The sequence below is a fragment of the Epinephelus fuscoguttatus genome, linkage group LG2, assembly GCF_011397635.1.
Source record: "Epinephelus fuscoguttatus linkage group LG2, E.fuscoguttatus.final_Chr_v1".
Lineage (NCBI taxonomy): Eukaryota > Metazoa > Chordata > Actinopteri > Perciformes > Serranidae > Epinephelus > Epinephelus fuscoguttatus.
The window spans coordinates 24,522,885-24,543,921 of record NC_064753.1 but is presented as its reverse complement, the minus strand read 5'-3'; the positions used below and the strand labels follow the sequence as shown (position 1 = coordinate 24,543,921).

Here is a 21,037-nt window from a genome sequence, read left to right as displayed (position 1 = left end):
CGCTAAATCTGTGTATTACAACTACAAATATAAATTCCTTTACCTCTCCTCTGCTGTACAGTGACATGGGACAGTTTAAACGTGGTGAGGAACCGCTTCTTATCCTCCAGCTCTGGTGCTCGGTCCATTTCCTCGGGAGTGAAGCGCGTGCTGAGTTGGGGAGGAGGGGGAGGAGTGCGTTTCGAGTGCGAGGCAGGTGGTGAGGGACTGCGCTCTCTGAGCCTCCTCCTCCTTTTCCTTCTCTTCTGCTGCACCAGCTCATCTCGCCGGCCCACTGTGGTCAGGCCGAACACTCCCAGGAAGTCCAATTTCTGTGCGGAGAGGCAGAAAAAAAAGATATTTGTTAAAGATATTTATTTAGTGCTTGTGGAAAGCACAGAGAGGGAATGTGTTGGCAGGTGTTTTACCTCTGTGGAGTCATCCAGTTTGAGTGGGGGCTGCTCTGCTACTCTCCTGAGATGGGCTCTCACCTCCTCCTCGTCACTCTCATCATATGAGTCATCCAGCTCATAGTAGTAACCTGCAGCAGGCACAGAGGTCACTACTGACACCCCACTTTTAAATCCACTAAAAAAGTTGACTGTTACATAAAACAAGATATAGTCTATGATTTTTCAAAGCATGTAAGAGTACATGGGATAAGCTGTAGTGCAACAGTATGCAGAGTATGGTGAGTACCTTTCTCCCTGGCCTCCCTTCTCCTCTTCTCTTCCAGGTCCAGCTTGCTGACAGGCCTTCGGTGCTGCTGAAGGAATTCATCATAGATCAGCATTGCGTCTGGACCCATCCCCAGTGTGGCTACCTGTCCCATCCCTGGCCCGGCAACCATTCCTAGCCCTTGTCCATGTCTACTGTGCCCTGGGTGTCCCTGGAGGCTCTTTAATCCAGCATTGCTTTTCATGGCTCCCTCCAATTCATACTGGCTGGTCAGGGACAGTGATGCCCTCTGCTGGCTGAAGAAGGTCTGAGTGGACTTCTCCAGATCAGCAAGGAATGTGCTGGGTTCCGGCAAGCCCGGAGGACCTCTAAGCGGGGGATACTTCTCCATCGCTCCCCCTTCTCTCCTTCGTGCTCCGTCCTCATATTTGGAGGGTCCTGGAGGAAGCCGACTGAGCTCATAGTGTCCCATCCCTGAGGGCTCGTGGTTGCGTCTGGACTCTGAGGCAGTTTCTATGAGAGATGCAGGGTTCCACAGGGTGGTGGGAGGGTGGTGTTCACGAGGTGGCTGGGGAGGTTTGGGGGAAATGAGGGGTGGAGGGGCGCCTAAGTGAGGATGGAGGTCCCGGCTTCCTGGTTCATGGTGATTTGGTATGGATCTGTGGATGTACAATGGAAGAGGGGTGAGATTTATCTGTTGGAAATACAGCACAGCACCCATATCACCTCAAAATTTGATTTATGGTGTTTTACAATCACGCATGCAACATAAAGACAGAGTGTTTATATGCATTGCCTATTTCCTTTCATCCCTGTCACTGTGTCTGTGGGTTTGTGTGTCTGTGCAAAGCAGTGTTATCAAGCCCAGACAGAGTAGCCCAGAGCAGAGTGAGGATGTGGCCAAGGCACACAGTGTCCTCCAGATATACAGGCCTGTTTTTGATCTGTCAGGTCCTTGTAGTGTGGCATGCATGCACACGCAGAGAGGAAGAGAGCAAGTCCAGAGAGCAGGCTACTAAGAAAGAGGCCAGGAGAAATATTCTCCTGACAGACAGGTAGGCAGAGAAGAAAAGGGCCGACACAGTGTGGGTAAGGAAAATGGCGTATTGCTAGAAAAGGAATCATAGTCAAGGATATGAGAGAGAAAAAAATAATATATATGTAAAGGGAGAATAAGAGTGAAAAGAGACTTTTTAAAGAAATAATGATATAGTGGTGGAAAAGAAATGGCAACAGTACAGTAGAAAGAAAGGCAGATGGCTGATGGACACTGTCTCAAGCATCTTTCCAAATCAAACCTGGCAGGAGCGCAGACTGCATGACCAGTCAAATTATGTTTGTGTTTGCATTTCTGTGTGTGTGTGTGTGTGTGTGTGTGTGTGTGTGTGTGTGACTGAGTGAGTAAATGTGTGTTATCTGCAATCTGCAGCCTGCGAGCTGTGATTCTGCGATTATACCGTAGGGTTACTGATAGCAGACGTGTGTATCTCCCCTGTCCTTCCAGTTCAGCATTAACCACAGCCTCACTTCTGAATCGCACACAACAACACAAACACAGGCACAGTAACAAAGGAGGGTAAGCAGGGGGCTTACGCTGTGCAAGGTTGAGAGGATTAGCTGAGAATTAGCCTTTGTGTATCTTAGCCGTCCCACTTGCTGCCTGTTTGAAACCCCTACCTAGCACTCACGAAACAGCAGTCATCAGGACCCTGCTTTACACCCTGCATCAACACCTAAACATAGTTGCCTGTTTGCCTACATGTCAGGCCTAGAAGGAAGCACGGACGGAAATAGAGTAGATGTGATGCTTCTGACAGGGTTTATCTTTTTCCAGTCCTGCCAGAAAACAAACTTCTAAAGCCTGCCAGCTTCTGAGGCTTCAGAACACAGGCACAACTGTCCCTATAAGACTGGAAAAGATAGACAGCCAAACACCCCTGAAAGAGGGTTTGCACTGAAAGCAGGCACGCATTTTTAGTGTCACAGAGACCCCAGATCTTGACTGAGTCCAGACCTTTGAATCCACCACCTCCACAGAGTTCAAGTTGACTGATTCGTCTGGCACTGTGACATGACAACGACCAGTGAGCACTGTAGCCAATCAGCACTATGGGTGGGACTAACGGCTGTCAAACTGTTGTCAAGCGTAGTCAAGTGCTGGCCAGAACCAATGAGGAGAGATAAGAACAATGGCACTACACAAAAGACAGACGCTGCTATCAAGGCCGTTCTATATCGACAAGTCTTCTCAATATCGCCTGACATCATAGTTTGTTTTACTGCGCTACACTCCACTCTTAAAACCCCAGGTATGTTGACATGGCTATGCATCAGTGTGGAATTAAAATGGCGTTAGATGAAGATTGAAACTGAGTGTAGTGAGTTGACAATTCTGTCTGATATCAGGCAACCCCAGAAGTTCTTGTCTCTATCAGATAACATGGGCAAAACAACTCTGCAATTGCCACATCATGTGGAAATAAATACTACCGTGGCATGTGGTAAAAAACAAGAAATGGGTTTGAAATTTTCATACATGATGGCTGGACTGCGGCGAGTTTACCCTCATGAGTGTTGCCTCACCTGTGTGAGTCTGTCCTATGATCTGCTGCGTCAGCTGGCCGGCCCAAGTCCAGGTGCTGCTCCAGAACCTGCTGGCGGAATTCAGACACCTGGTACTGACGGTCCTCTTTCTCCTGCCGCAGCTTGCGTTGCCGTGCCAACCACCTCTCCTCCTCATTGGTCCTCTGAGCGATCATTGAGGCAGAGAGTGCAGTCCCTACACCGCTGGAGCCCACGTAGAGGCCATGGCCTGAGATTAGACCGGGGATGGGATGATGTGATTGGATCATTGACGAATGGAGTCCTGGCGGGACTGGTTTGGGAGCTGGTGGGACGGGCTCTTTGGTTTTATCTGTGGAGGGAGAAAGGTCAGATATTGATGTCAGGGGTGCAACTAGTGATTGTTTTTATCTGACTATTATTTTCTTAATTCTGTCTATAAAATGACATAAAAAGGGGAAACATAGCATTCACAAGTGGATAAGAGAGCAAGGTGATGTCTCTGAATCACTTGTTTTGTCTGACAGCTAAAACCCCAAAATATTCAGTTTGCTATTGTACACAAGGAAAAAAAGAACATTCTTTTAAGAAACAGCTTAAGAAATAACTTAAACTATTATCTGAAAATCATTAATTGGTGCAGATTAAAACACTAATCGACTAATTGTTTCAGCTCTCTTTGATATAAGGTGTTTACAGGGAGAAGTGTTTATAGTCAGTATGGCTGTAGCTTGAGGAATCTCCAGGGACAGCACTGACACATACCAGCCCGATTAGGAGTGAGTCTCTCAGGCTTGGTTCGGTCCTCCGGCCCCCTCATGGCATGGAGCTCAGCCAGATAGTGGCTCTCCATGGCCTTGGACGCCTGCAGCTCCTTCTCCCTCAGTGCTCTCTCCTTTTGCCTCTCCAGCTCCTTCTCTCTTTCTCTCTCCCTCTCCCGCTCTCTCTCGCGCTCCCTTTCCCGCTCGCGCTCTCTCTCCCTCTCCAGCTCCTTCTCCCGCTCTCGCTCCCTCTCTCGTTCCCTCTCCCGCTCTTTTTCCCTCTCCGCCTCGCGCTCTCTCTCCTTCTCACGCTCGCGCTCCCGTTCACGCTCCCTCTCTCTCTGCCGCAGCTCATCCTCCAGCTGAAGCCTAAAAGGCAAAAATGGACAAAGGGACAGAAGAAGAAAGAGGACGTCAGTGAAATCAGACAGAAATCATTTAATGCTGTTGAGATCTGCTGTACACACGCATGTGACTGTACGTATACATGAGTGAAGGAGACTGTACCTCTCAGACTGCAGTGCTGACAGAGACGGGTGCGTGAAGTCTCCAGGGTAGCGGACCCCGGGTAGGTGCATGTGAACAGCAGAGGGATGGATGGGAGGTAAAGCTCCCCCTCCTGGAAGCTGATAGAAAGGTGACCTCAAAGCAGAGAGGCAGAATGGGTCATCCATCCTGGGAGATAAGGATTGCAATTAAAAAAAAAAAAAAAGGGAGAAAGAGGAGAAGTCAGTCTCTCCGTGTGACAGTGCAGCATTCACTTTCATTAACCTGCGCGCCTCCATCTCCCAAAGAAGCGACATCACAGGGTCTTCCATCTTTCAAGAAAGAAGCAGGATCTGTCAGCTAACCTCAATCACCACACAGCAGCTAGCAGGAGACTGTGCTGTGTGTTGATGCACAACTGTGTGTTGTTGTGTATGTGTGTGACATCCACTGCTCATCCCCTCATTAAATCCATTACAGCACAGTGTGTGATGGGTGCTGCAGTCCTCTGATCTTACTGGGTTGACAGACCAGGGGCACACAGCCTGTGTGATAGCCCAAAGCAAGCAAGGGTCCATCTCATACACATAAAGTCTACATGATCATACGTAGTGTGCATATGAGATGAATGCATTGTTAAAAAAAACCTGCACATAGATTTAATGCTGCTGTGTTTCTCTGCAAGATCAGTGGGCTGTCACTCCTATAAAGAACACTATCAAGTACCATAAAGAAAACTAGATTTCCTTATAAGAGACTGTACAAACCACAGGATACATCTTATGTCAGATGTGTAAACAGCTCATGGATTCTTTTATGTTAATTTCTCACAAAGCACGCATGAACAAGCTCCAGATATATAGAGTTAAGTGGCAAAACCAGTTGCGGCTCTCTTGGATGTTCATATTTTATTCATAAGTATAATCTAGCTCGAGTAAAGACAAGGAAAATGGGTCTTGTTATTAACTGGCTCGGTTTAAGAAGCTTCAAAATAAATACAAGTTTTTCATTAATAAGGCATATATGGAGTTTTGTTTGTCTCATACTGCAAAGATTATTAGGGACCCATGGAAAAGCTGTCAAATAAGTATAGTGCTTCTCATCTTTTATGAAGAACTGCACTGTAATCTAGCAAGCAATAAAGCATCATTACAGCAGCTGTGAAGGTTGTAAATGACATTACCACAGCCCTCGGCAATAAACACTGATGTATATGTGTTTTTTTAATCAGTTTCTTAAAAGCATTTTGACACAGCTGACCAGGATGTTTTCATACGGTGGCTTCTAAGAGGCAGCCTCTCAGATAATACAATATATATAAACATGTAATTTAGGACTCAGTGCATCCAATATGATAAACTCTGCTTTTATGTGTTGCAAAGAGGTACCCCAGTGCTTAGTGCAAGAATGTGCTCTGACCTTTGTTTTAACAGATGTCCTTCATGTCCATGTGAAACTGTGAGTTTGGTTATTTTTGTGTCTGTTACTTTGCTTTTTGTTTACCTGGGAACTGATTTTTAAATGTGCACTGCCATCTGTCAATGCCACATCTCTCTTCAACTCTCTTACACATGATGAAATCTGTCCCCCAGTTAAATAAATATAAACAACTTCAATATTCTACCTCTGGGAACATGAATTCAAGGTCAGCTATACACTAATGCGTTTGCTGCTGAGTCCAAGCGTTGCAAATACTTAGTTCAGTCATACGCACTGACTTGCACAATTCGCTCTCAGAGGAAATGGGTGCCAAGTCAACAAAACAAATTAACGGAGAGGCTTACCTGTATGGCGTGAAGGAGGGGTGGGGCAGGTAGCTGGGGTGGTAGTAGGCAGCTGCAGCAGCTGCAGTGGCGGGGTCCAGGCCCAAGGGCAAAGAGGGCATGCGGAGGGCATCCTCAGTCGTGGCGTAGGGCCGGAAACCACGGAGGTACTCTTCTGGCACAGGACCAGGGGGCACTGCGTTAGGCAACTGTCTGGGCAGACTGAGGTAGGTAGGGGCACAACAGAGAAAAGCCACGGTTAATTTGATTTGTATGTGTCCACTGTTGTACACACACACTCTGTGAAACTATTAATTTCTCAGCACCACTGCCAGCAAGACAAATGTGTGTACATTTATTGCAGCTGCTTTTCCCAATGAGTTTAATATGCCCATGAATTATTGATCATACACTTAAAACAATGTGTGTAAAAACTTCCACTTAAATTGAAAACATGCAAACTCCTCAAATCCAGAGGCACAGGCAGAGCAGTGTGTGACTCACTTGAGGGGCTGGAAACGTGAATCCTGCATGACAGCACCGGGGGTGAGACCAAAGGCATAGGGGTTTCCCAGGAGGTGGGCAGGGACTGAGGGGCCACCCTTTTCCTGTGGGATGCTTCCCTCTGCACCCAGACGCTCCCTGCTGGCCCCACGAGGCCCCGAGTCAGCCTGGAGAGAGATACACAGAGAGAGTCTTACTCATTGTTCGTGAAGACCTGTGACCGTCACGGTTGTCAATGCTCATGGAGCCCATCCTGTGAGAGAGGGGGGGACAGGGGAAAGAATAGGCCTGTTTATGGTGCAGCAGCAACAGCAGCAGCAGCAGCAGCAGCCTCTCTCACTCTCTCTTCCTACCTCAGGCACTTTTATTCACTTTCTCACACAGACTACCTCCCTGTAAAAATAGACGGATGAGCATTTCTCTGAGGGGAATATATGATAAAATGGAGGAAGCAGGTAGAGAGTGGTAAAAAGCGGCCTTACTTTTTCCTCTGTAAACAAGAGATGTCATCCTTGATCGATGAGGTAATGATGTACAACAGCACTACTTCTGGAGAGATGATGACTTTGATCTTAGCAAAGTGTGTGTGTGTGCGAATGTGTGTGCATGCCCGTGTATGTGTGTGCAAATATAACTTAAACACTTACATCTACAAGGAAGACAACAAAGTCCAAACAGCAACATCCCTCTGCCTCTGTTTTTCTTACTCTTCCTTCCCTTTTCTCTTTCACCTCCCTCTATCCCTTTGGCAGCAAGCCTCGTCTCACTTATCCAATCCCACAACAAACACAGACGCACACACGCAGACACACACTCTCAGCAGGCACATACACCGTTTCAGAGCTACAAAGGCATCCTGCTGTGGGAGTGGGAGTGCATTTTCTGAAGCTTTGGTTTCCCTCTGCCTACAAATGCAATCGCAGAACAGAGAAACTTACAACCCTTGTAAGTTGTACAAGGAAATTGTTTATGGAGGGATACAGTCGGGGAGGATTTTTGCACGTACGCTGGAGCAGTTATCTCATCTCCAGCAAAACGAGAATTCAAGCTGAAGTTGGCAAGGGAACAACTAGAGAGAATGGAAATAGGGAAGAAAAGAAAGGTGGAGATGAAGACATAAAAAAGAGGAGCGAGAGGAGAAGGCAGTTCTTGCCCCACTAAATTAACCTCTTGGCTCCCTGGGATTAGAGAGAGACCTTACAGCAGCACTGTCCTCTCTCTTCACTACTGCCTCTGATAAAATAAATCCAATTTAGGGAGCCATTACCTCCATGTCCTGTTCTGCAACCACTGACCCAGGCTGACACTCATGTGCTAACATCCAATCTTAAACGCCTCTAATGTTTAGACCCCCCACATCTCCCTTTGTTTCTCAGACACCCCCATGTTGCAGTGGTTTAAAGTTACTGTTGTTTGTTGCGCTTCACTAAACAGTAAGGCACTCTACTCCCTCAAATCTCCTGTCCCCATAAACCCCCTATGCCACTTCCATCCTTTCAAAGCTTTGTGAGCACAGGGAGACGAGAGGACGTCCCCTCCCAATCAGCAGCCAACTGGAAATGAGGTTCATATATGTCAAAAGAAGTCAATATCAGGTTGTGGCTTGGGAGCCGCAAGATGCCAGGCTCTCTGTCTGTCCTCCTCCTGCTTTTTTCCAAGACATCTCGTGCCTCAGTGACCAACACTACTAACAGCTGATGGGTGGCTGCCTGGAGGTCTTAAGAAAAGCCCTCATGAACTTACAGACTAGGTAATGTGCACTTGTACAGAGTGAATTTCTCCAGTCCATCCCCTCTTCAGTGTCATAAAGATATACAGGTACATGTTACTGGTGAGCACTGCCGCGCAGGACGAGCTGCTCTCTATCACACTGGCTGTCACTTAATCAATCGCTATAATCACACTGATGACAGCTTTGCTAACCAAGTGATCAGTGTTTAGCAAAGCTGTCATCACTGCTTGATAAACACCACTGATGCTACAGGTCCATGTATCTATTTATGTTTGTTGTGTTATGTGTGAGGAGCAGGCCCGAGTACCACCTATGCCTCAATCTGTGGTCCAACTTCAACACTAATCAGGTCGTTGGACGTCAGAGAAGGATCAAATGAGAAAAGTAATGTTACAGTTAAATCAAACAACACTCCACTGATCACTTGTGATGGCTTCACAACACAAGAACCTTCTTAGCAAAATAAAATCATGCACTGTCTATTTATAATCTATTTATAGGTGTTGTTGACTATCTGGTATTCATCTGGTGACCAGAAGTTAGTATTCTCAATGTGGGTTGAACCTATGTTCAATATCTTGTGTTATACACAGAGTTTGTGCGCGACAGGGGCATGGTTTCATAATCATGGCTTTGACTCAAAAACTGTCAACTGGTTGCCAGCCACAAATTATCACTTGAATTGAATCAACTGTTCCTTTCCAACAAATCTCACAGAAAATCCCATCACTGGAGGATGACACAAAGTTGCCTGTGAAACAGCAAACAGGGTCTGAATTTCACTGCGGGAGTGCAGGTACTGCACACTGTTTAATCGAAAGGAACAAATCTAGCACTTATAAATTCCTGCACGCATTAATAGCAAGGTCTTATAAATGTCAGCCAACGTTTGCACCCATGCAGAACCCATGCAAGGCTACGAGCCACCTTCGCTGTTGGAGCATCTCTAGCTAGCTTATACAGACAGGTTTCAGTGATGCAAAGTTAAAGGTATGCAAGCATGATGGAGCACTGGTGGAACTCGGAAGGACTTGCGCAAACAGCATCCTCAGGCTCCTCAAACATGTAACGGTAACCCTACTAAAACAAAGCAGCAGTCCGAAGGCCGACTGGCTCAGAATATATCCACAGCTCAGAATTAACAACACTCAATTTGTAAAATGTACAGTGCTGGGCCTTTTACCAGTTGACTTTATAAAACATCAACTTTAGTGGCCGCTCAGATGGCGTTTCTCATGAGAGAGGGAAACAACAGAGCACGGAGGCGAGAGCAAAGAGGGAGCCAACAAAAGAGAGGCTATGGAAACTGATGCAATTTAAAAAGATGACCGCAAAAGAAGAAGAAAAAGAGCAATGTATACGGTTCAGAGAATCCACAGGACAGCGACATAATGCAATCTGAGGTAAGAATAGGACAAGGAAGTAGTAAGTGTAGTTAAAACCCTGATTCCCCCATTTAAAGAAGAATAAATAAATTCAGGCTCTAGCAAAACATGGTGGGGCTGCCTTGATTTCGCAACTGAGCAGCTTCTGCTTCCTGCTTTTACCATTAATAATGTTACTAAAAACCACCAACACCATCTTACACATGAGTTGATCAACAATGATTGTTGTTTGCAAAGGAGAACGTGTACATACGGCTGTGATGCTGTGTGTACTTTCTTGTTGCCTGAGCTTAGTCTCCGTTTGTGTATATCTATGTGTGTGGATGCACGCCTCTAGAAAAACATGCAAAGGTGTGGGTGTAACAGGTCAGCACCTTGAAAAAGCACATACGCCACAAAGACAGAACCTTCCATCCCCATTAGAGAGGCACCTTAGCCACTCAGGCACCTACACATTCAACCAGCCATCCCATTTTGACCTTTCCCCACTTGCCAAAAAAACAGCCTTCCATATAACACACGCTGCTCACCAGCACCACGCCATATACAAAGTACAGAGCGCAAATACAAGCACTCAGACTCAAAGACACATCCATTAACAGCCATCTTCCTCTGTGTGAGCCAGGCCCCTGTAACCCCCACTGAGGGTGGGAGACCCTGCGCATTGTAGAGCGCTCGTTTACGCCTCTCAGATGGAGCCATGAATCCAAATTGCCAATTAAAAAGCAATTACAGGCAGCAGCGGGAGCAGACTCCTGCAGTCATTAAAGCAAAATGCCAACGCACCAAGCCCTCCCTCCTTAGCCGCCTTGCCTATCACCCCCCCACCCCCCCACCCCCCAACCACTGAAAAAAACAGACTCATATCTCAGCCAGAGAGACACCAATCAACCCTTCTAACACAGAGAAAGCAGGACACAAATGTACACACTGAAACAAACAAGCTTTTCTTGGAAGGTTTACAGGGGATCCAGAGAACAGACTCCCTCCTCTTTATTTCTCCTCCCTCTATCAGACTCTCCTTTTGTCTTTAAATCTACAATCTGAAACCCTTTATGTCCACACAATGCCATTCCTGTCGCATGGAAAACACAGGTTGGTCATGACATGGCACAAAGGTATCCTGCACAAAAGAGACACAGTGTGAGACAAGGTTTAAGGGACATGGTCAAAGTGCCAGGGGTCGACCCTGATGCATCACGCCTGATCAGTGATAAGCAACTGAAGTAAAGCTGTAGACAGTATCATCTTTGTTTAAGAGGGACATTTTGATGGCGTGTATGTCTGTGTGTGTCCTTTATGGCCTCGTGGCTCTTTGTTCACACAGAGTTATATGTGTTCATTGAGGCAGAACCGCAGAAACAGGGGAAATGCTGTGACGCCAGCTTTCATGACGCATCCCCGCTGCTGCCCCCCCACGACCTCTGCCCCGTCATCCCAACCTCTTGTCCACATCACCTCCCTTAACCTCCTTTATCTTTGGCTGGTTGGCCCCGTGCTGCTGGAGGCACCAAAAACCCTGTGATGCGACCTTTTCAATTCGAGCTTGACCTCCTACACACACACACACAACCACCGTGCAAAAGCATACAATCTTCTTTCTCTGCTCTTTGAAACTTGCTATGCTGAAGGAATGGCAAAAAAAGGTGACATCATCGGCAGGGTTCCCCCATCTCCCCTGTGTGTGCCCCTCCCGGCTCAGGTTGACCCTTGAACTGCACAAGGGTCATTTCGTAAAAGCTATAGGTAGCAAGGGTCAGGGTCAGGGGGGTTGTCCAGGGGAGAGGACAATAGCCTGGATGCTACCACACATTGCTGGCTTGCTGACCTCCTCACTCACCCTTCGCTATCCCCCTTCCCTCCGTCTCCGGGGAACTGTCAAACTGTCTCAGAGAGTTTCCGCATGTTGCCGAGTGCTGTTCGTAACTGTGTGCTTGGCCTCGAAAATTAGCCCTGAGCTGAGATAAGAAGGCTTAAAGCAAGGCCATAATCCATAATCCACTCCTTATCAAAGCAAGCAGCTCTCCCTCTCTCTCCCTCTCTACGTAACAGAGAGCGGGTGTCTGGGTGACGAGGCAGAGGATGCACTTGACTGCTTGAGTAAAGAGGGTGAGGCTGGATGTGGGGATGGGGAAGGGGGGCTTAGGAGGGGTAGGGCCAAGGGCAAGAGGGCTAAGTGGGAGGGGGGCTGGAGGGGCACAGATGTTAGCTGCCGTTGAGTCTGTCACCTCGACGTCCCAGTGGCAGCTGGCATTGTTTAACGCATGGAGCCATAAGGGGGGTATGTGACAGGGTGGTGAGGGGAGGTTTTGAGGGAAGCAGACATTCATAGACCAGCCAGCTATGTCACATGTACATACGTCAAATGCGTACTGCCACACTATGTGTTACAGGTCATCTACAAAATCCATTAATCCCTCAAGAGCCTGTCTGTGTGCATGCTTGTGCTGACAGTCAGGCTGCAGAATGAGAACACTGAAATGTTGCTTTAACTGCCAGATGAGAGACAGAGAGTAAAATACAACGATAGTAAAAATACACCGGAACAATCTGAGACTTCGGACAGAGCAACTGAGAGAAAAAAGGAAACATCAAGGTCAGTGTGACAGGTGTTTGAACATTGTTTTACCTGGCGTCCCTCGTTTCTCCAGAGGCCGTTGCTAGTCTTTGTTGGAGCAATGGTGACTACAGGTGGAGTGTTTGGCACGCTGTGGCCTGCTGGGGGAACCAGAACAGGCCCTGGACCAAGGGGACCCCTCTTGGGTGTGCTGACTGGAGAGCTGTGGTTGGTGGCCGGGGATGACACTGGAGAGGACTCACTGCTGATGGAGGACGCAGCTGGAGAGAGACAGAGACAAATGACATGAGTACAGTGAAGGAGAGAACATAAGACAGGCCGATTGTCTGTGGTTTGCTCTAATAAAAAGGAAAATTTAAGAACAGTATGATCCTGTAGCTCCTTCACTGGGGAATTTCTCAGTGATTTCATTTAAGTTTTATGACATTTTACTTCATTTTACTCTGTTTTAGTGTGTGCCTGGTTTTTAGCTTTTAATTTGTGTCATTCACTCTGTGCTTTGATGTGTTCTGTTCTTATCTTAAAGTACTCTGTATCAGTGTTTTGAAAAGGTGCCATATAAATAAAGTTTTATTATTATTATCATTATTAGTTATTATTATTATTATAAAGGAGGCTGCAACACTACAATAGCAACAAATTACGTGCACAGACACACACACGCTCAGGACCAGATGGATGGCCCTAGGCCCCTCTTATGAATTGACAGTGATCAGGATGAGCAGCCCTGTGAGAGTCACATAGCCTTGACATGCAGGACACACACACACACACACACACACACACACACACGCCCCCACCCCCCAAGAACACACTGTTTGGGAGTGAACAGCCATACAGAATGTATATACAGTCAGTGGCGCTTGCAGCCACACACACACAAAACTCCCCCTGCATGGCGCACACACACACACAGCAGGTGGTGAAAAGCTGGCCCAATGAGCTTCTCCGCTGCGCTGTAGCTGTGCCACATTAACAAAGCCCTCCAGGGAAACCCTGTAGCGCAGGGTCACGGTCTGGTCACATGCCTCGCTTTCCACACATCTCGCCTTTTCTCTCTCCAGTTCCTCTCTTATGATATGCTCTCGTTCACATACGTTTATCACTGCAATTCCATTTTTTCCAGTCTTACATCTTTACCTCCCCCCATACAGGCTACACACTCCGTTCTTCTCAACTGTGTCAACAGTCTCTTCCTTTCTGTCTTTTTTTTTATTCTTCTGTCTTCCCTTCTTTTTTTTCCCTTTGCTCTCTCCCATGTTTTAACCTGTGTTGTCTCTTCATGTCCTCTCATTCACCCTCTTCTCCACCCAGCCCCTGCCTCTTCTCCTGAAAGTACAGTGTGCTGTATGTTTCCTCCGCTCAGAGCGAGTGCAGCATTACACAGTCAAACTGGGTCACAACCCTCTCAATGGGACACACACTTCGGCGCTGCAGCAAGGACAGCCGGAGATGTGCACTTATGTGTGTGTGCATGCGCAGGTAGCGTGCTGTTGTGCATAAACGTGCTTACTTGCAACCACAGCAGCTGAAACCTCGGGCCAGTTTCAGGTCTACTTCCTCTCCAATTATCACCATCAGAACAAAAACCACAGATCTCTTACCCAACCGCCATTTCTTCCCTGCTTCGGTTTCCGTGGCAACATAACTGACAATGTCAGCTTATGATAGGTGCGGTCAGGATATTGACTGATTTTAAACACCTAATACCACTAAATAATGGAAAGAATCAATAATGGCAGCGAGGTGACAGTCTGTAGAAAATCTGAAAATCTATGTGTGAGTGGTGGTAAGAGGCACAGAGAGGGTCGGCGGGGGGCACGAAGAAAAAGATGTGAGAAAAAGATGGTGATGATACATGTGAGGTGAGACATGAAAATGAAAAATGATAGGAGATGGGAGTGATTGGGAAAAAAACAGCAAGTGAGAGTGCAAAAGAGGTGCAAGGTGAGACAGGAGATGGAGAGGAGAGGAAAGCAGAGAGATAAGGGGTGCAGATGGGTGAGTGGGTGGCGGGGACAGGGTGGGGGATACTGAGGGAGGGAGAGAGGGAGGGGGGCATATCTTGTCTGCACAATGGCAATTAGTGGCCTAATCCTCCCCCCCTCACCTCGGAGAGCCATTACTCTCCCCTGCAAGACTAGGCCAATCAATAGCAGCCCACTCAGCCCGGGGAATGGAGCTTCACTTAATACAGCTCTAGTGTCACAGCCTATTCACTCACCACCACACACAGACAGACATACACACACACACACACTCTCACAATATGCATACACAAGAATGGAGGAACAAATAAGGTTGGCAGGAGGGAAGAGGCAGAGAGGAGAGGACTGCTAAGCAACAGACCTCCACTCCATATATCTCTCTCACCCCCCTCTCTTCCTATCTCCTCCTTTTCCATGTCGAGGCAAAGCAGACGGGAGAAGAGGCAGGGCAGACTAAATAATTAAGAGAGCAGGAAGAGAAGCAGGTGAGGGAAAGCAAGGAAATAAAGGAGACAAGGGCTGTCTACCAACGGCTTCATTCTCCTCTTGCAGCTTGCAGAATTTGTGTTCTCATGTAGGCATCCTTCCTCGACACATATACGCACACAAAAAAATACAAACAGCTATTATTCCTCCATCGTTCCCTCCTCCTCCTCTCTAACAACACCCCACACAACCACCACCCACCTACCACCTCTTTATACACTCTAATTCCTTTTCCTTCTGTTCTTCAAACAGAGTGCCTGCCAACCAGACGTAGATCTGTCAGACTCAACGCGGAATTTTCATAAACACATTTACAATACTTACAGCCGGTAAGGGCTCGAGGGAGATGTCTGAGAGGGTGGTTACATGTATGCATCTATGTATGTTTCCTTTATCTTCCTGTTTAAAACCACAGAAAGTCATATGCGCCCATAAGCCTCTTTCCTTCACCAAGCCTCCATCCCTCCTCCAAGATTTCCTCTTGTCCATTTTCAAACCATTGTCCATTCCCCCCCCCCCCCCCCGCTCCAATTTCCACACAAATCCCTTTCTTCGCTCCTCCTTCACATAATAGTGCCATCTGACAGGAGAAAAATCATATATGGAGGCATGTGATTGGCACCAAGCTGGTGTCATTTCCACCATATGCTCCTCCCTTTCCATCTATACAGAAAGAAAATGGCCATACATTGCTGGTCCTGTAGGGAGCTAGATGAGGAGGAGGACTGAAGCACAGCCTTCGTCCCCAGAGTCTAGAATAGGCTCATCAGCTCTCAACCTGCACTTCATTAGCTGTACTGATTGTCACTTGCTTGGTTTGTAGGGGTGTGTGTGTGTGTGGTGTGGTGATGGGGTCGGGAAGGGGAGGGGGGGCACAGAGAGAGGGAGAGAGGGGGACAGAGGAGGTAGAGACAGAAGGAAAGAGCAAGGAAAAGAGAGAAAGAAAGCAAGCGCTGTCTCAGTCCCAAGCTGTGTGTGATTAATGTGAAGCTCCTTTCTCTATCGCCTCCTCTATTACCAGTCCCACTCTCCCAGACTGCCTCCACACTTGACCGCTCAAGCTGAGCCACACATGCGCACGCATACACACACACACACACACACACACACACTCACACACACGATACAACAAGCAGCAGCAACAAACAAACAAACCAAGCTGTGGTCAGAGGCTGTGGCCAAGTGTCCCTGCATAGACGGCACCTTTTAGTTCAGCCACTGACCCAATCAAAAAGCCACCACAGCTCTTCAGCACGCTATTTCATTCAATGGAGGAGCCCAGCAGCTATACCAGTGAATCCCACTGGATCACTAAGCCTTGATAGGAAGACAACACTACACAAAAATGTTTCAGAGTTGCCAAATGGCCCCTACCAATCTTCTGCTGCCACCACCACCTCCACCAGCGCCTCTGCCAAAACAGCCACGCAGCCAGCCGCAGCCCTGCCAGGCAGAAGGTGCTCTCCTCCACCCCGCTAACACACCCACCCCACCCTACGCCCCCTCCTCCACCCGCCTCCCTCCCAGCATGCATTACAACAACATCAGCACTTAATTAAACAGTCCATTTCACACCTGGTGTGCATAGCAGTGCCCAGCCAACCCTGCATCCATATGCCACCCCACCAGCAGCACAAGCCTCAACACGTGCACTCTAATACACACACACACAAACATCCCCTCACTCACAGACACACAATAACCACTGATGCACACAAACACCGCACACACCTGCTACTACAGTCTTGGCCATGCACTGACAACACAACACAAAGCCTGTAATCTGCATCACTGAGTGGGGGGAGGGGAGAAGCACACTGTGTGTGTTGCTGTGCCAGCGAGGGAAAGAAAGACAGTACAAGATGGCGGATGGAAATAAGAGGAGCAATCCTCTGTGCCTTCTGCTGACTGTACAAACTGTATATTATGCTTAAATGCTGCTTTGCTACTGAACAGAGTCATGAGAGGTGTAAGGTGGCTTGTCTGGAGAGAGAGAGAGAGAGAGCGAGAGAGAGAGAGGAAACGCAAATGAGCTTGTTTGTGAGTGTTTCAGGGACAGTCACAGCCTGAAGGGTTTCGCCTTCAAGAAACACATACACACACATGCGCACGCACACACACTAAGCACAGCGAGGCAGTGTGAGCCCCAGGCAGGCTCCAGATGGAGAGGTCAGAGACACACTGCCCCGATGTCCCAGCATGCTCTGGGCTCCCAGAAAAAAGGGAAGCCTCCGGCCACACACATACACAAACACATACACGTACATGTAGAGATACTCACAATCTGACAAACACCACAGGTTTTCACAAATCTACTAATTACTTCCATTTCCTCTTTTTTCCAGCCAATTCAGTCCATCTATCTTGTACACCTTTATTCTCTGTCGCTTCATTCTCTCTCCAGGCAGCGTACTACAGTTGGTATGAACGCAGTCGTGACATTCTGCTGGTGTGTATGTGTCTAAGAGTGTGCGAGAAGAAACAACTGAGAGGATTAAACCCAGGTCTGCCTAATTAATCAGATATCAGCAGGCCTGCCTTTTTGAGGCAGTGTGTTGTCTGTGTGTGTGTTGTGTGTTTGCGCACACATGCGAGTGCTATCGTGTGTGTGTTCATGTGAGTGTACATGGGATGAGAGTGTGTCCTTTACGCTGCTCTGATACTCATTATCCATCACCTCCCCTCTTCAGCGCAGCACTCAGTACACAGAGCTATTCATTATACTCGCCACAGACAAGTGACAATGTATGTGTCTGTGCGTGTATGTGTGTGTGCGTATGGGTGTGTGGGTGTGTGTATAAACAGCAGCCGTGCTCAGGGTCTTAAATCAGTTCAGCAGCCAGTGGCAGTGATACTAGTAGTCAAACCTAACTAATTCCTCTAGGCCTTAGGACACTGAGTCATGGCACTTCATGTATACTGCACTACTCACCTCAAAGCATGAACCAGAGGGTGAGAGAGACAGGGAGAGTGAGGTTGAGTCAAAGTAGCTAATGAAAGGACAGCAGGCTGCAGCATGCTAAGAAATCACGAGGCTTACACAGTGGCAAATACAACTGTTTGCATGTGTGGGGGTGTTTGGGTGTGTGTGTGTGTGTGTGTGTGTGTGTGTGTGTGTGTGTGTGTGTTGCCTATAAATACAGGCTCTGCAGACAGAGAGGTGACTGGAGCTCCAGGGGCTACATGTCTCTGCCCACCCCGCAGCCAGTGCTCCTAACACGGGCAGAGTTGCCCCGTATGCCCGACGGCTGACTCACCCACACATCACTGCCTACACCAGCCATGCGGCACAGTCAGCAGGCCCTCAAAATAACAAAGGGGCTTTTTTGTGCTTTTAATAAAAAGGTGGTAGAGCTTAATCAGACAGGATCTGGTGTCTGTTTGTATGACAAAGACACAGACAGGAGCTCTCTGCCTTGGTGGATTGTGAATTACAAATAGAACGGCGCACACTTATTCTCACCTCGCTCCACAATGAAAAATAAAAAAAAAAAGCTGAGGTATTAAAAAAACATGACTAAGAGAACGCAATCCTTGTGTTTTCCAGCTGCAACTGACACAAAAGGGAGGGTGAGCAACAAAGATAAGAAGGAAAAATTCCAATAAAAAAAGGTGAGTCCGTGATGAAATGAAAAGGACTGAACCCTGGAAGTCGATTTTTCTGTTTGAGGGAGACGGAGTGAGAAAGTAATAGGGCTGGCATGTAGGGTTGAGGGAGTGAAGAGAGATGAAGGGGAGAAGGATTGAGAGGGAGGTGAGGAGAGGTTGGGGCTGAGTTCCCTCTCTATTTCTGTGGGTAATAAATCATCTGCAGGGTTCTGGGTCCCAACCCGCAGTGGGCTGGGGAGCAAGGTGTCCAGGGACAGCCAGGAAGGAGGGGACCATCTGATTTAAGAGCCAGTGCAAGGGTGGACAGCTGGGGTAGCTGGGCCTCTCCGGAGCCAAGGCATGGAGCCACACACACACCAGACACACACACCCTCAATAAACTTCACACTGAGGCTCTCCTGTGTAGATTCTGCATTGTTCGCTTGTTTTTATGTTTACGTGTGTATAATTAAGACACACTTGGCACATGGGTTTGAAAAACGTCTGCATGTTGATGTGTATTACAGGCCGGTTTTGCAAAAAAAGAGGAAATCAAAAACCCACAAAAAACATGTTTCAGCCTTAAAGGGATAGTTCAGAATTTCTGACAAGAGGTCGTACAAGTCAATAACTAGCAATTCAACCACCTGATGCTTATTTCATATTCATACGACCACAGAACAGAGCCCTGGGAGCTGGAAATTTTACGGCATGTTTCATGTGTGTGTGTGTATTCACTGACTAGGACGAATGTAGGAAGGGGAATTATAACACCATCACACACACACTGACAAGCACACCCAAGTGCACTCACACACAGCACATTAAGTGGGTCAGCTAGAGTGGCTCCTCTTCGTCCCAGTGTCTCCAGGGACACCAACTAATTCAATCCTGTGTGGATATCATCCCATTGCTATTAGCAGTTCTGCTCTCAGCTACACAAACTGTCCATGGAACTAGGCACGGCGCGCACACACCTGTATGACCCCCTCCTCCTACTCACACACACACACACACACACACACACACACACACACACACACACAAAGACCAAATATACAACCACACACACTCAGACACAGGAGGTACAGAACACCTAATCCATCAGGTTTACAAGCAAGAGTCAGGGGACTAGATGTAACAATAAAGTTAGCTGCTATTATGGTTTGATACACAATAGGGTGCTCAGATCATGGTATGATGTTATCACTTTTTTTAGCAAATGATTTTGCAGCCAGACATTAACACAAATATTAGGGCTGGGTGACGTGGAGAAAAAAATCGAAAATGTATTTTTTTAACCAAATACCTCGATATCGATATTGCGACAACATTGTGGGGATGACTTTTAAAAAATAATTACCCAATAAGATTTTAATAAATAATCATCAGTAATGTGGGTATCATGACAAAGACAGATAACAGTACAGCTCAAACTGTCACTTTACTGTGACTTAGCCTTACAAACCAGGAAAAGACAACACTTACAACATCAAAATCTCAAATTCTAAGACAACATCTAGTCTTAAATCATAATGTCAATATATCGATACGTTGCCCATCCCTACGACAAACTAAGAGAATACAGTAGAAGCCACAAAAGACATCACAGCTGTGGACTATTGCCATTTTCTTCATTAACTATATGCCAAAATGCTGCCATTCAGCAGACTTAACCTTGCCAGTGTCATGGATCCCTGTCATCAAGCTGTGTGGCTTTACCTCGAGGTTCTTCGGCCTGTTTTGCCAGTTTACGGAGGGCTGCAGCGAATCCAGAGTGTGCAGACTGGGTAGCGGGGCTTCCATTGGCTACGATGGAGCCGTTGAGAGGCGACGGGGTGAGGGGGCTGACCGTCGCCGTGGTACGGGTCGCCGTGGAGATCATTCCTAACGATGGTGACTTTGGCTCATGGCTCATGCCTACAAACGTACAAAGAGGAGGAGAATGAGGAAGTGTTTATAATCAGTACTGCATTCAGGAAGAACCAGTGAAAAAACTTGTCACTAAAAATACCTTCAGTCCTACACACAAACATATAGTGCAAGAAATATGCAAAGAGCAAGTGAGGCGCATGTCTGTCTCTCTAGACACAGAGACAGAGCAGAGTGCGGTGCTGGGTATCTGTTTGTGACAGCTGGGGCGGATGGGGATTGGTGGTGTGAGGGGCAGAGGGGCTTTAGTTGTATGGCTTAGGGTCAGAGGTGAGAGGTTAGGAGGGCAGGTCACCCTTCCCGTGCTCAAAGAGCTCCAGTCTGGCTGTGTGTCTGCCAGAGGTCCATGGTCACAGAGTTTACACAACACCTCCACTGAGCATGCTCCAACACTACCAGGGTGATTTTATCTCCTCGTGGCGGTATATTATGTTAACAAATTCAGCGAAAACACAACCATTGCCTTTCCTGTTAAATGTAACAAATTAGCAACTCATTGACTCCCTCACACAACTATCACTTAAAAAAAAGTGTCCCATTCATATTGTGCTTGATCCAATTAATGCTGCCAGGGAGGTGCTACTAAGACCCTTCTCTAATCAGGAAGGAAGAGAA

The 21,037-nt window shown here is 47.3% G+C and overlaps 1 protein-coding gene across 5 annotated transcripts in view; it reads right to left on the bottom strand.

Moving 5' to 3' along the window:
- gse1b (Gse1 coiled-coil protein b) overlaps positions 1 to 21,037 on the bottom strand; it is a 188,610-nt gene that overhangs the window by 5,308 nt on the left and 162,265 nt on the right. For all 5 annotated transcript variants that reach the window (XM_049565113.1, XM_049565121.1, XM_049565142.1 and 2 more), the window contains 10 exons: positions 20,213 to 20,410; positions 12,480 to 12,688; positions 6,734 to 6,900; positions 6,251 to 6,451; positions 4,488 to 4,655; positions 3,985 to 4,349; positions 3,241 to 3,571; positions 679 to 1,316; positions 408 to 520; positions 44 to 311 (listed from right to left, as the gene is read on the bottom strand). In XM_049565113.1, coding sequence (XP_049421070.1) covers positions 44 to 311; positions 408 to 520; positions 679 to 1,316; positions 3,241 to 3,571; positions 3,985 to 4,349; positions 4,488 to 4,655; positions 6,251 to 6,451; positions 6,734 to 6,900; positions 12,480 to 12,688; positions 20,213 to 20,410 — 2,658 coding nt within the window. The remainder of the gene's footprint in view (positions 1 to 43; positions 312 to 407; positions 521 to 678; positions 1,317 to 3,240; positions 3,572 to 3,984; positions 4,350 to 4,487; positions 4,656 to 6,250; positions 6,452 to 6,733; positions 6,901 to 12,479; positions 12,689 to 20,212; positions 20,411 to 21,037) is intronic.